The sequence below is a fragment of the Vanessa tameamea genome, chromosome 6 (assembly GCF_037043105.1).
Source record: "Vanessa tameamea isolate UH-Manoa-2023 chromosome 6, ilVanTame1 primary haplotype, whole genome shotgun sequence".
NCBI lineage: Eukaryota > Metazoa > Arthropoda > Insecta > Lepidoptera > Nymphalidae > Vanessa > Vanessa tameamea.
This window is the reverse complement of record NC_087314.1, coordinates 9,310,906-9,324,905: the sequence shown is the minus strand read 5'-3', so window position 1 is coordinate 9,324,905 and position 14,000 is coordinate 9,310,906. Positions and strand designations below refer to the sequence as shown.

General features: G+C 33.9%; 3 protein-coding genes and 1 long non-coding RNA gene across 4 annotated transcripts in view; 1 reads left to right on the top strand and 3 right to left on the bottom strand.

Moving 5' to 3' along the window:
- The window catches only part of LOC135193335 (uncharacterized), a 375,120-nt gene that overhangs the window by 221,382 nt on the left and 139,738 nt on the right, over positions 1 to 14,000 (bottom strand). The window lies entirely within an intron of this gene.
- LOC113393340 (cuticle protein 7-like) lies at positions 4,022 to 5,077 on the top strand. Its single transcript, XM_026630166.2, has 4 exons — positions 4,022 to 4,058; positions 4,354 to 4,500; positions 4,732 to 4,898; positions 4,986 to 5,077. The coding sequence occupies exons 1-4, from the start codon at positions 4,047 to 4,049 to the stop codon at positions 5,038 to 5,040; spliced, it is 381 nt and encodes a 126-aa protein (XP_026485951.2). The 5' UTR covers positions 4,022 to 4,046; the 3' UTR covers positions 5,041 to 5,077.
- On the bottom strand, positions 6,638 to 13,984 carry LOC113393325 (histidine-rich protein PFHRP-II-like). Its single transcript, XM_026630144.2, has 3 exons — positions 13,959 to 13,984; positions 13,229 to 13,870; positions 6,638 to 7,410 (listed from the first exon to the last, which is right to left on the bottom strand). Exons 1-3 carry the CDS (start codon positions 13,968 to 13,970, stop codon positions 6,712 to 6,714), a joined length of 1,353 nt encoding a protein of 450 aa, XP_026485929.2. The 5' UTR covers positions 13,971 to 13,984; the 3' UTR covers positions 6,638 to 6,711.
- On the bottom strand, positions 10,092 to 10,852 carry LOC113393342 (cuticle protein 19-like). The gene is made up of 2 exons (XM_026630168.2): positions 10,841 to 10,852; positions 10,092 to 10,712 (listed from the first exon to the last, which is right to left on the bottom strand). Exons 1-2 carry the CDS (start codon positions 10,850 to 10,852, stop codon positions 10,092 to 10,094), a joined length of 633 nt encoding a protein of 210 aa, XP_026485953.2.

The window sequence follows — 14,000 nt, the reverse complement described above, 5'->3', positions numbered from 1 at the left end:
CCAACCAATGCCATAAAAACCTATGTTTATATCTTACGTTTTAACATTTTGGCCGCCCATTGGTAAGTGCTCACCATCGCCCATAGAAATGGTGCTAAAATATTAACCATTCCTTACATCTCCAATGCGCCCCCAACCTTGGAAACTAAGATGTCCCTTGTGCTTATATGGCCCACTCACCCTTTAAACCGTAATACAATCATACTATTATTTGGCATTAGCACACGCCCAACTTAGCCCACTATATATACACATATATATACATAAAAAATAACAAAAAAAAAAAACATTAACAAGAATGAAAAGTAGAAAAAATTGCCTTAACTGGACGATACCCAGTCTTTACTAAAAATTACTTATTTACTCAACTCTATTCCTGTTCTATTTTTATCATTATATTGTGATTAACTGCGTCAATATAATATAGGTTTTCACTTTCTTTACAAAATATATTCTTATGAGAAACACTAACTATGTATATATTACTGCTTACCTCGGAATAATGCAGCGCCAAACGATGAAACACTGAATGCTATATCTCTAATTTGTGTTACTTGCTTGCTCACCACTAAAAAGAACACAGAATTAAAGGAATAACTGAGCACCAGTGGCCGATACCAGCTCTGTACTTGTTAATAGCAGCTCTATAGATGTTAATGACAAATTTTTTCGTAATTAATAACAGAAACTTCGTACTAAGTATATGATATATTTAATGTTCTATCAATTTTACGTTCACGTAATAACTGTCGCGTCACTGGTAATTGATGATAAGGAGTAGAATATAATGAGGATTAGTTATTTGAAATTGCGTCTTTACGTTCGACAGTAATGTAATACTCTTTATGAGTATGATTGCTGTATATTTCAATAAAGCAATAAGCTATGCATACCATATATTAATTGTAGGTACTTTTCATCTAAATTAATTTGATGATATGGAAAATGTTTATAAATATTAAATCTGGATTATAGTGATTAATATCTCACTGAATGAATTTTGCAGCCACGGTCGATCTCAAAGTTTACTAGTGAATCAGTTGTACCCTCTAACTCATTCTTAGAAGTCGATGGAACGGCAATTCGACAAGAGAGCTCAGGGCTATTGGATTCAAGTGTGTTTTGAAGTCTTATTACTATCAAATTTCAACTAGCTATATTATGTCTAATAAATGATATATAACTATATTAAGTCTAATAAATTATCAAACTATAACAACGAATCTGTTAAAATTTGCATTAATAATAAAGGACGACCAAAATATTGTAACATTTAAAAGAGCAATTAAACAATTACCAATTACTGTTTTTTCAACATAATACGAAAACGAGCTTATAAACACAATATTTAAATTAAGTCTAGTAAGTACGGATAGCAGGGCGATCCTTCGTCAGCAAGTCGTTAGCTGAGATTGTTTGCTATGACTAGACATGGTTTGATTTTGATACCCATCGATCTCTTCTTTAATGAAGGATTTGCTATATCTTAGTAGATATTTTTTGTAAAGGCTTCAATGAAGTTTACAGTCATGATAGACCAAACCCATTCCATATTTTTTAAAATGTTAATACAAATTGACTATGTCTATTAAGCTCATAAATGTGTATTTTAGCGTATTTAATAACTACATTGAAGTTGGTTTCAATCGTTAATGTTAGTATAAAAGAATTTACGTGTTTTTCAAAGTTATCGCTTCACTTACAGCTGTTAAGAGAAGCAATAACAAACAACATGCTTTGCAAGGTAAATGTATAACATTATTTTAATGTTTTAGATTTCTTTATTACAAAGCCGTAATTAAAAATGAAGGTAATTGAAGTAGAAAATAATCTGTATATAAAATATATTGTGGTACTACAGGTATTGTCTTTCTTTGCCGTCGTCGCTGTAGCCGTAACACAGTACGGCTACAGACATGGAGCAGCGTACTCGTCACAACACATCTCTCGCCATGACGGACATCCCGAAATCTTCAATTTCAATGTTATGTTGGTTACCACGTAAGTACTAAGTAGTAATTTTGGAAAAACAACGTAAGCAACTTCCTGGAATGCAAAGCCCGTTTAGCTTATTTTCCGTTCGTCTGTATATGCGTAATAATATGGAAACAAAGAATTTACTAAGTTCTGAATCATCGCAATAATCAGAATCGCTTCCGATTCATTTGCGTTTGTATCAGAATATTTTTTAATAAGCTTCGTGGGAGCGAATTTGATGATTGTTGTAATGGTTAATTTCAGACACATCCTAAGTATAGTATATAAATAAATCACGATCTATCCTCTATTTTATATGTTTTTTTTATTTATGTATGAATCGGAGTACCATTGAAAAAAATTACATTAATAATAATCCATACTATATATACTATATTATATATTTATATATTTTATATATATTATTATATATTATTATTATTTTTAATATTATAAATGCGAAAGTAACTCTTTCTGTCTGTCTGTCTGTCTCGCTTTCACGCCAAAACTACTGGACCGATTTAATGAAATTTGGTACACAAATAGTCTAGAGCCTGAGAAAGGACATAGGCTTTTTATTTGGAAAAAAGGGCTGTAAAGGGTTGAAAAAGGGGGATGAAAGGTTGTAAGTTGTTGAAAGTATTGTTATTTTTAGAACTAGAAGCATAAAACTTATATGTACACTTATAAACTAACATATAATGACACCCACTAAGGAGCGAATTTTGGCAATTCTACCCCTAAGTTAGAAGCTCGAAACTTTACTTTTGGGCTACCGATTAAAATTGAGTTGATTCGCATTTAAGCGTTTCTGGATATTCTACCCTAAGGGCTGAAATACCCACCAATGTGGTATACAAAGAGGTCTTACATTAACTTAATATTATAAGTTAATTTGTAAATATACATTTATATTCTACGCGAGCGAAGCCGCGGGTAACAGCTAGTTAATTATATTTATGGATAATCTAGGCTGTTACTAGGGATTTTTTCGTAAATAACTTATGTTGTATTTCATCGTTTTAAAATCACTTTAGCCGCTCACAACATTTTCTTTTCCTGTCACGTAACTCTCATACTTCAAACATATTTATGTTTCTTAAATCAGTCACTATCTTATTCAGAATAATTACTAAGATATGGGCACCAATAAAAAGATTTAATACAATACTGTCGTGTTGTTGTAGATAAAAGAAACATTGAAATGAGATTGCGTACCGAAAAAGCGTAGAAACGAAAAAAGGGAACGCACGAGTGAAATCTGAAATTTTACTATCACTTAAAAAGGGTTTCCATGAGTAAATTTCAAATGTAACAGATTCCTCTTTTCTTATATTTTAAATACAGTTTACTGAGCTATCGCGCAGAAAGATTGCAATACAATAAAAAATGTAATTGTTTTTATCCCTTGATTTTATTGGAAAAGAAAATAAAAACGGATCTTTTGTTAATACGCTATAAATCAAAATATTTATTATTTACCTATAATTATAAGTTATCATCTCCGTAATTGCACCTGTCTTCATGAAGATGAGCCATGAACGCCTGTGAATTTGGTTAAAATTTCGTTATTAGTCATCGTAACGAAAAATGTGTTGTAACGTGTACCGAAACCATGACTTATTATTATTAATGATTTTATTAAATTTCTTTTTGGTATGAATTCATCAGGTATTCTGCTGGAAAACAGCTATACTTAGTATTATTGTCTTCCTAGTAGGTGGTGACCATTCAACATCATGTAGCCCATGTTTCTTCAAAGATTTAATGATTATGACGTATCTTCCATAATTCATATATACATAACTCTTCACATAATGGTTTTTAGTTTATTGTATAAAATATATAATTATTTTCCTTAGTTAGGCTCTCCTTTGTCAATACATATTAGTTCAAGATAAAACATTCAAATGACCTCTAAAACAATTGCACATGAATTGGGAAAACATTGCATGTTGAAGTTTAAAGTGAAATCGTTAGACATAAGAACAATTAATACCAATATATAAACCCATATTTTTATACAAATTGTATCAGATTGAAACTGCAATCAAACCTAAGAACACAACATGTACACTAAGGTAATTATTTAATCTGATCAAAGATCTGATCAGTTAATAATACGAAGCATCACTAACAGTTGCTTAGTCTGGCTTAACTTACGTTTTTTATCGGTGAACCAAAAAGAAAGTGCTATACAAAAAAAAATTTTTTTTTTTAAATATTTTTAGTGTATCTCTTCAGACATGCTGCCCGTGTCATTATTATATTTTATATGTGTTATTATTTAATATCAAAATTAGTGAGGATATTTAATAAATTAGATCAAGAAATAATTGAAATCTTAATGACTAACGAAGATTTCTGATTTTTCAGATTTTATACTTTGCTGGTTTTGTTAGTATTGCGGTGGCACAATTTAGTTATGACAACGGACATGACGTAGCCTTTTCATCAAGTCATATCTCTCGTCACGATGGCCATGCTGAGTTGGTTGGACACGGTCATCACGTTGACTATCACGTAAGATTGAATAATATGAATATAGATTAAAAATATAAATCGAAGTTATAAATTTTACAATATATCTTATACATATAAGTTAAAACTATTAACGATGCACAAATAGTTGATCTTATTTAAGGTATCGCTACTTAGCAATAAGTAGGGATGTTTTCCAGAGAACCTTAAAATTCGAAACAAAGTTATGCATTAAGGAATAAAATTAAATTAATATGTTTTTCTTCTCTACAGACGCACCCTAAGTATACGTTTGAGTACAAAGTGGAGGATCACCACACGGGTGACATGAAGTCTCAACACGAGAGTCGCGACGGTGACGTGGTGAAGGGCGTGTACTCGCTGCACCAACCAGACGGCTCCGACAGGACCGTGCATTATCACGGAGACCACCACACTGGGTGAGCTATTTTGCTTTATATTTCTAAAAATAATTATTCTAATTATAAATGTATTATTATATATATTTAACATTTTTTGTGTTTCAGTTTCCATGCGGATGTGAAATTCGACACTCATCACATCGTTCCAAAACATTATTAAGAATTTATTGTACATAATATTAATAAAGGTTTAACAATAATATTTAAAGGTATTTTATTTTTTACGTTTTGACAGTAAAAATTAAAGATCTCTGGATCCTTATCAGAATAAGTAAATAATTGCAATAATGGCCGCACTTCAACACACATAGATTAAATTTATATAAAAAAGGAAAATGCCATTGCTGGGCTAAGAAATACACGCCTTCTAACTAATATTTTTATGTATTTGGCTTACAGCATAATTGATTTGATACAACAAAATTTTAAGTTCAGGATAATCCTCACACAATTGTTGTTCACATTTTTTTCATGGTATAGGTTAGCGGACGAGCATATACGCCACCTGATGGTAAGTGGTCACCACCGCCCATAGACAATGGCGCTGTAAGAAACATTAACCATTCCTTACATCGCCTAAGATTGAAAATTAAGATGTTATGTCCCTTGTGCCTGTAGATATACTGGCTCACTCACCCTTCAAACCGGAACATAACAATACTGAGTACTGTTGTTTAGCGGTAGAATATCTGATGAGAGGGTGGTACCTACCCAGACGGGCTTGTACAAAGCCCTACCAAGTAAAACATCACATCGCTAGGATATCTTTTGTTTTGTTTTAATCGACTTTTTTATACATACATATTATGCATGTTTTTATTTTTATATTACTAGCTTAATCTGCGCCTTTATTGCACAAAAACCATGAACCACCATTTTACTTTTACACATAAAAAAGAAGCCTGTGTCCTACCCCAACACTCAGACTATTTTCATACCAAATTTCATTTAAATCAGTTCAACGGTAACAGACAGAGTTACTTTCGCATATAAAATATTAGTACATATATTTAATATCACTTAGGATTACTATGTATTTTTTTTTATTCTTGTTACATCTTAGCAGTGTGTACGCCTAAGTCTTCTTATTAACCCAGATGTTGTTTGCCATAGGTCTTGCATAATTTTAAATCGAATATTGATTGCAGAGGCCTCAGCTTGTGTTATTTATTATTAATTTCCGATATAAGTACCTATATGCGAGTTATTGAGGGAAGATATTTTTTATACTCGTAGTTTCTTTAGCTATTATTAAAATTAACGATACATATAATTTAAGCCAAACTATTTGAATAAATTCACTGATCTAATACTATATGGAGATACATAAAAAATGACTATATTGTTTATAATAAATTAAAAATATTTATATTATATAATTATAATATGATCAAAATCAAAATCAACTGTGTCATTAAAAAAAACCTTTTAAATCTCTTCTAGGGTGCTTAATATGTAGATTTTATTTAAATAAATTATAATATTTATCAACTTAATTAATTGTCATATAATAATTTGACCGTATAAATAAATATCAAAAAAAGTTTCCTGAATACTTGTAATGGAATATAAGCTCTTGTTTGTCTGTTTGTATGTAACGTCATGTAAAATATTTTAAATAAAGCCCGAAAGATCTTATCACATCAATAACAAATTCATATTACTTACAAATACTTTAATTTTGATACCTATACAGAAAGGTATATTTTTAAATATAATCTCTCAATCACAAGACTTAAAAGAAATGAAACGAAACATCGTTTTAAATTTTTTATTCAATAATGACGATTATGTTTTTGTAATAAATAAATAAACAATGAGTCGATAATTATTAGTGATGGGCTAGAAGATGTCCCTGAGCGGGCGCAGCGTGGTGGGAAGGTGCGGAGTTGCTGACCACGGCGTTGAAACCGTTGTGTGCGTCAGCGGTGTATTGAACTGTGCGCACAGAGCCGTCAGCTTCGACCAGAGAGTACTCGCCGTGCACGGCATCACCGTCGCGGCTCTCGTGTTGAGACTTGTTGTCACCAGTGTGTCCGTCAGCTACGGAGTATGAGAAGTCGTATTTGGGGTGAGCGTATTCCTCCTCGTGGGCAGATACGATTTTGTGTGCTGGAGCAGCGTAGTGAGCAATGGGGGCAGTAGCGTAGTGAGCTACGGGTGCAGCAGCGTAGTGAGCTACTGGTGTAGCAGAGTAGTGAGCTATAGGTGCAGCAGCGTACTGTACAGTTTGAGCACCACCAATAGCACCATTATGCTGGTCGTGACGCTGTATGCTTTGTGATGATACGGCGGCGGCCGAGGAGTAGTGTACGGGGGAAGCTTGATATGCTACAGGTGCAGTGTGGTAGGCTACAGGTGCTGCGTGGTATGCTACTGGTGCGGCGTGGTACGCAATTGGGGCAGCAGCAGCATGGTTCTGCTCATGACGAACAATGCTTTGCGATGAAACAGCAGCTGCTGATGAATAATGAGGTTCTGGCAAGAGACCCGCTGCAGCCACTGCCAACACAGCGCTCAAAGCAAAAACCTGCAAATAATAATATAATTATAAAAACCTCAAACAGTGACATATACGAGTATTCTACTCTACAATACTCTACAATACTGCCTACCACTACACTTTCTAACTTTTTTAACTTTTCTGTTACTCATGCATAAATTAATACTCACTTTAGAGAACATATTGATTTGTATCTTGAACGCAACTGACACTTTGGCATTAATGACTGTCGCTTATATAGTGATTTTGAATGTGATAAGGTCACCGAGGTATAACTGGGTCCTAGTGATGTCATGAAAATATGGACTCGAACTTTCTCTTTCCGTTCAAAAAATTTCACAACACCCTTTAGAAGGTCAAACACAAAATTTAAGTAGATTTATTAACAGTCCTTCAAGAATATAACACTTAGTAGAACATATTTCACCCTAAATAAATTATAAATGTTAGATCGATACAAAATACTATTGGAAAGAGTTATTATGTTTTATTACTAATGTTTCCATTAAAGTATTAAAATAAAAGCACGTACATATTCCACTACTAGTAGTGTAAAAGCAAAAGTCTTTTCTCTTTAGGTCTTTTCTCGTTAGTGGATAACAAGTAGTGCAATTGTATCCGATTTATGCAGATTTCCTAATAAAGAAGAGAAGAATTATAAACAGAAATGAAGAACATATTGTGCACCCAGTGCTGTTTGCCAGGATTTAGAGCCATTACTTTAGTTTAAGTTACACGTGTATGTACTAGCTACTCTACATTCGGATCTGGTTCTTTCTTAATTTTAACTTATTGCATTCATCTCTTAACATAAAATATCTATTAAAACGCAAAATAAAACGTGTAATGAGTTTATCTGTTACTTATAAAAAATATCCTCTAATTCTATATAGGATTGAAAAGATCATCAGTTGACACCGTTGACGAATAAGTATTTCAGTGTAGGTATATCGAAATATGTATGTGAGCATAAACGAATCTTTTTTTTTTTTGATTAGTGAAGTCATTTTTATCAAATTTAGCCTATTCAGTCTGACTGTGTCACGTTAGTCTACAATTTAGGTTTCTAATATAATTTTAATTGAAATAAAAAATCAATAAATATAGCTCATAATATCAATTATATTACGGACTCACGAAGACACCACGTTATACGATCGGCGTTTTAATAACATGAACTCAACAATTATATTCAAATTTACTTTTTTGGTGTTTTTCTTTAAGTCATGTCACGCACACTAATATGAACTTGTGTGTTGTAAGCACGAGCGTCACACACTCACACTAATGCATGCCGATAATAATTTAACGTGAATTACGCCTACGTAAGTGAATAGATACATATATAAATGCAATTAATTATTCTTAAATTATCAGTACAGCTGCAATTCATTTTATATGAATATTTAAAGTTTAAAGTCTTTCTTTGTCTCATATATAATGTATGCAAAATACAAAATTCCAATTTATTAAATCACCATATCTTTGACATGGTATTTCATAAGGTCGTGTAGGAAACTACATAAATTAATAAACAAAAAAAAATCAGAGACATTTTCCACTACAGTGGTTTGGTACCTTTTTATTCTATAAAAACATTATATAGAGAACTAAGATGTTATGTCACATACGGCTGTAGTTACACTGGATCATACAGACTTGCACAAAGATATACAGACTTATACAAAAATTTCCTACCACAAATTATCTAGCTTATATGTCAAAATCAAAATCAAATACAAAATATTCTCTATTCAAGTAGGCTCTTAAAAGCACACACATTGAAACACTTTGTTAAATTACATGTAAAGCTACCACCGGTTCAGAAAGTAGATTCTACGTAGAACCGACAAGAAACTCAGTAGTTAGATACTTTTTCCACCATTTTAATTATATAGTATGTCAGTAAAGTACAATTATTTTTTTTTTAAAAAATTGTTTAGTAATCGATATGTTCTAGGTCCATGCTTTTTTATCTTTAATATAATCTTGTATTGAGTAAATGTAAAAATAAAAAGTAATGCTTTTTTCATTGTTATATGAGCTTTAAATGTTTTAATAGGCAATTTTATTTTAGAAACGAATAATCATCTTTGAGTATTTTATAAAAACAGTTATACAATTGATTTTTTTTAATTACGATTTTCTTTACTAACATTAATTTAATTCGAAATGTGTGCCTCGTTCTGTGCCTCATCGGTCTTGTCTTAGTGGCTAGCTTATGATACTACTGAACTACATTACCTAAGGTTAAGAGCTAAACTCCCGCCGGGGATTGTTCTCACGAGCTTAGGCCATTCTCGAAGCAATCAATAAGTTAATTACAGTTAAAAATTAAAAAATGAATCTGTCTTTAGAAACGAATTCTCGATACCGATTTTTGATTAAAAACGATTCAACGTTGAATTCAATACCAATTTTTAAGCACTACTAAGAGAAAGTTACGTTTTTTATAATATGTGATTGCATTCGTTCATAATTTGTTGAATACATGATATTATTGATTGATTGTATGGCGAAAGGATTTATCGTAAATTTTCACAGATGTTATACTATATGGGCTCAGTATTACTATTTTGGTAATGAAAGTCATGTTCCTTTATAATCTTTCCTTATATTCTAAATCGATTTAAATAACTATTTACAATTATCTTGACATGAGACAGAAACAATTTAATAGGAAGAATATATTCCGTAATTTGACTTATTTAATGATGAGCAAGAATATGTCCCTGAGCGGGCGCGGAGTTGCTGACCACGGCGTTGAATCCATTGTGTGCATCAGCGGTGTAATGAACTGTGCGCACAGAGCCGTCAGCTTCGAGCAGAGAGTACTCGCCGTGCACGGCGTCACCGTCGCGGCTCTCTTGTTGAGACTTGTTGTCACCAGTGTGTCCGTCAGCTACGGAGTATGAGAAGTCGTATTTGGGGTGAGCGTATTCTTCTTCATGAGCTGACACAAGTCTGTTTGCGGGAGCAGCATAATGGGCTACGGGAGCAGCATAATGAGCTACAGGTGCAGAGGTGTAGTGAGCAATAGGTGCAGTAGCGTAATGGGCTACAGGAGTAGCGGTGTAGTGGGAAACTGCGGCTAGAGGTTGATGGTGGCGCTGGATGCTCTGTGATGACACTGCTGCAGCAGAAGAGTAGTGTGCTGGAGAAGCCTGGTAGGCCACAGGAGCGGAATGGTAGGCGATAGGAGCAGCAGCCACACCATGTTGATCATGCCGCACTATGTTCTGTGATGAAACAGCAGCTGCAGAAGAGTAATGAGATTGGGGTAGGAGACCAGCCGTGGCAACCGCCAATACAGCGCTCAGTGTACAAATCTATAAATAAAAACATACAAAATTATTATAAAATACATAATATTAATTAGGAATCTTTTTTTTACTCTATCTTCCAAATGTCAGCCAAAACAAACAAATAATAAGAGTAATATATAATTGTTGCTTACTTTGGAGAACATGTTGTTATATTTATCGAACACGACTAATAAATTGCACTAAAAAAACCGCTTATATAGTAATATTATTTTGGTCATTGTAAGGTCATCTGAGTAAACTGGATGTAAGTGTCGTCATAATAAGTGATTGTATTTTCTTTTCCACTCTTAAATACTTTTATATATTAATATTCTCTAGTACAAGTATATTTACACTAGCTCCCCGTCCTGACTACGTACGTTTAAAATAAGAATCTATATTATTTGCTATAAAAAACATGGAATCCGGTAACAGCGATCCTAAATGTTAGATTTGACCGGATCCAATCTAAGCCATCGAGGAACTCACTTAACCACATAAAAATATTCATCAAAATCGGTCCAGCTCTTTTGGAGTTCATTGACATACACACGTAAATGATAAATTATATTATAATACGAGTTTGTGTATGTTTTTTAGTAAATGACAAAATATAATAATGATAATGTCACTCCTGCCGCTTTTGACCACGGCGGTCAATCCAAGGGAGACCTACGCAGGACATATTATAGTCCACAAGTTTCTGCGCAAACGCAGGTGCACTCTCTATTCACTCAATCTCATTATACGATGGAACGACAAATACGACATGATCGGAAAAGGTGTAGGGACAGGACTAATGATTTTACGTGCTTTTCGAGGCACACGAGACTTCCACTCCGCGACGTACGTACCCGTACTTTATAGTAAATAAAAATTAATCATTGTATTAATAATTTAACCAAAATGGTCCAATGGTTACGGTTAAAACATGTAAATCCTTACTGTTTTTGGCCTCTAACGGGTGATGGAAAAACTCTGACACCATCGCCCCAAATGAAGAAAAAGCATAATCCCAGCTGTGAGTCATTTACAGGCTCGTACTAATAATTATGATTAAGATTTTTTTTTTATACAATTCCGTACTTTTACACGCGAACGAATTTAACGGGTGATTAGTTAAACAGTATTCATTCAGTATGTATTCTTCCTTCGAATGTCAAATCAATAATGACAGAAGACATTATATTTTAAACATATTTTTAATTAGTGTTGGTTACAATAACGGATGTATTTAATGGTTGAGTTACTTATTAAGGAAGACGAAATATCTGCTAATGGCAGCCATGAAAGACAAAATTGTTAACTGTAACGCAATTTCCTGTACCTGTATAATGTGTATAATAAACGTTATATTAGATTGTAAATTTATTTTAGAATATTTTCTGTAAAAAAATATTGAAGAAGGTTTGAAGCATATTCCATCACGCTGCTCGCATGGGAGCAGGAGGATTGGTGGAATACAAATGTGGCAGAATTTCGTTGAAATTAGACACATGCAGGTTTCCTCACGATGTTTTCCTTCACTGCCGAACACGAGATGAATTATAAACACAAATTAAGCACATGAAAATTCAGTGATGCCTGCCTGGGTTTGAACCCGAAATCATCGGTTAAGATGCACACGTTCTAACCACTGGGCTATCTCGGTTCTTAATTAACAGTTTCTTTTTAATTACTACTCGCTTAGGTTTTAAGCGACTTATTAAAAAAAATAATTAAAAGATGTAATATTCCTGACATAAATACATACAGATGCATGCAAGTTAGCCCAGCATATCTGATATATTGCTAGACACAAACCAAACGTTCGTTGAAACCGGTGTAGTACTTTAATTGACTTACAAATAAAGCAGAGAGTATAATTGGGATATCATATTTATTACATAAAGAGTGTAGGTCTTATTTTTCTTCCACAAGATTCATTTACGGAGGCATTGCTAAGTTATATCTTTTTGCAAGGTTATCAATTAACAAGCAATAATGTTTATTCTGACACCAATTATATGAAAATGTTTTACATAATAGGCCATCGCACTTAAATCTAAGACAAATTGCAGTTTTTGATGACAAGTGTAGTTTTATGCAATTAATTTATAATGCCATTAATCTCTTTAAATTACGAAAGTTTTATGAAAATATGCGACCCTAAGTGTCCTTCTTTTGCTTCAGTAAATAGAATAAAAAAGGCACATTATTTATAAATTTATAAATAGCTGTAATGCAATATAGCACTGATTCACATTCTTGATTAACATATTTTATTTATAAATACAGCACTGCTGATGGCAGCTTCGTAATTTATTCGCAAATCAATTATAATTATCATAGATTATTCAAGCTCTCGACCAATTATATCGTGTAAATTCGATGTCAAATGTGGTTTTTTGGCTTTCGTTCTTTAGTGGTTCGAATAGGCGACAGTTTTATACGATTATTTAAACAAAATAATTTAATATTTTTGCTTTATTGAATCCGACGACATAATATAGAATAATAAATTAATCTAATTAGACTTATTACAGTACACTTAATCAATGGTGAGCGAGGATATGTCCCTGAGCGGGTGCAGCGTGGTGGGAAGGTGCAGAGTTGCTGACCACGGCGTTGAAACCGTTGTGTGCGTCAGCGGTGTATTGAACTGTGCGCACAGAGCCGTCAGCTTCGAGCAGAGAGTACTCGCCGTGCACGGCGTCACCGTCGCGGCTCTCGTGTTGAGACTTGTTGTCACCAGTGTGTCCGTCAGCTACGGAGTATGAGAAGTCGTATTTGGGGTGAGCGTATTCCTCCTCATGAGCAGATACGATTCTGTGCGCGGGAGCAGCATAGTGAGCAACAGGGGCAGCAGCGTAATGGGCAACGGGAGCCGCAGCGTAGTGGGCGATGGGTGCGGTAGCGTAATGAGCCACGGGTGTGGCAGCGTAGTGGGCGACAGTGGCATGAGGTTGATCATGACGTTGAATGCTTTGCGAAGATACAGCGGCGGCAGAAGAGTAGTGCACGGGAGACGCCTGATAGGCCACAGGTGCAGCGTGGTATGCAACTGGAGCGGCAGAAATAGCGTGGTTCTGTTCGTGGCGCACTATATTCTGTGAAGAAACAGCAGCAGCTGAAGAATATTGAGGTTGGTGGGGTAGGAGACCAGCCGCAGCCACAGCCAACACAGCGCTCAAAGCGAATATCTGTAAATAACAAAACAATAGATTATGTTAGAGTGACTTATTACCAATTAAATTAATTATTATTGATTAAATTGTTTGCAACACATACTTTGGAGAACATATTGCTTTATTTCTAGAACACGAGTGATAA

Excerpts from the sequence above, each read along its gene's own strand:
- LOC113393340 (XM_026630166.2), top strand. Across the intron at positions 4,501-4,731 it reads GTCATCACGTTGACTATCAC|ACGCACCCTAAGTATACGTT; the intron begins GTAAGATTGAAT and ends TCTTCTCTACAG. Across the intron at positions 4,899-4,985 it reads CACGGAGACCACCACACTGG|TTTCCATGCGGATGTGAAAT; the intron begins GTGAGCTATTTT and ends TTTGTGTTTCAG.
- LOC113393325 (XM_026630144.2), bottom strand. Across the intron at positions 7,411-13,228 it reads AGGGACATATCCTCGCTCAC|GTTTTTGCTTTGAGCGCTGT; the intron begins CATTGATTAAGT and ends TATTATTTGCAG.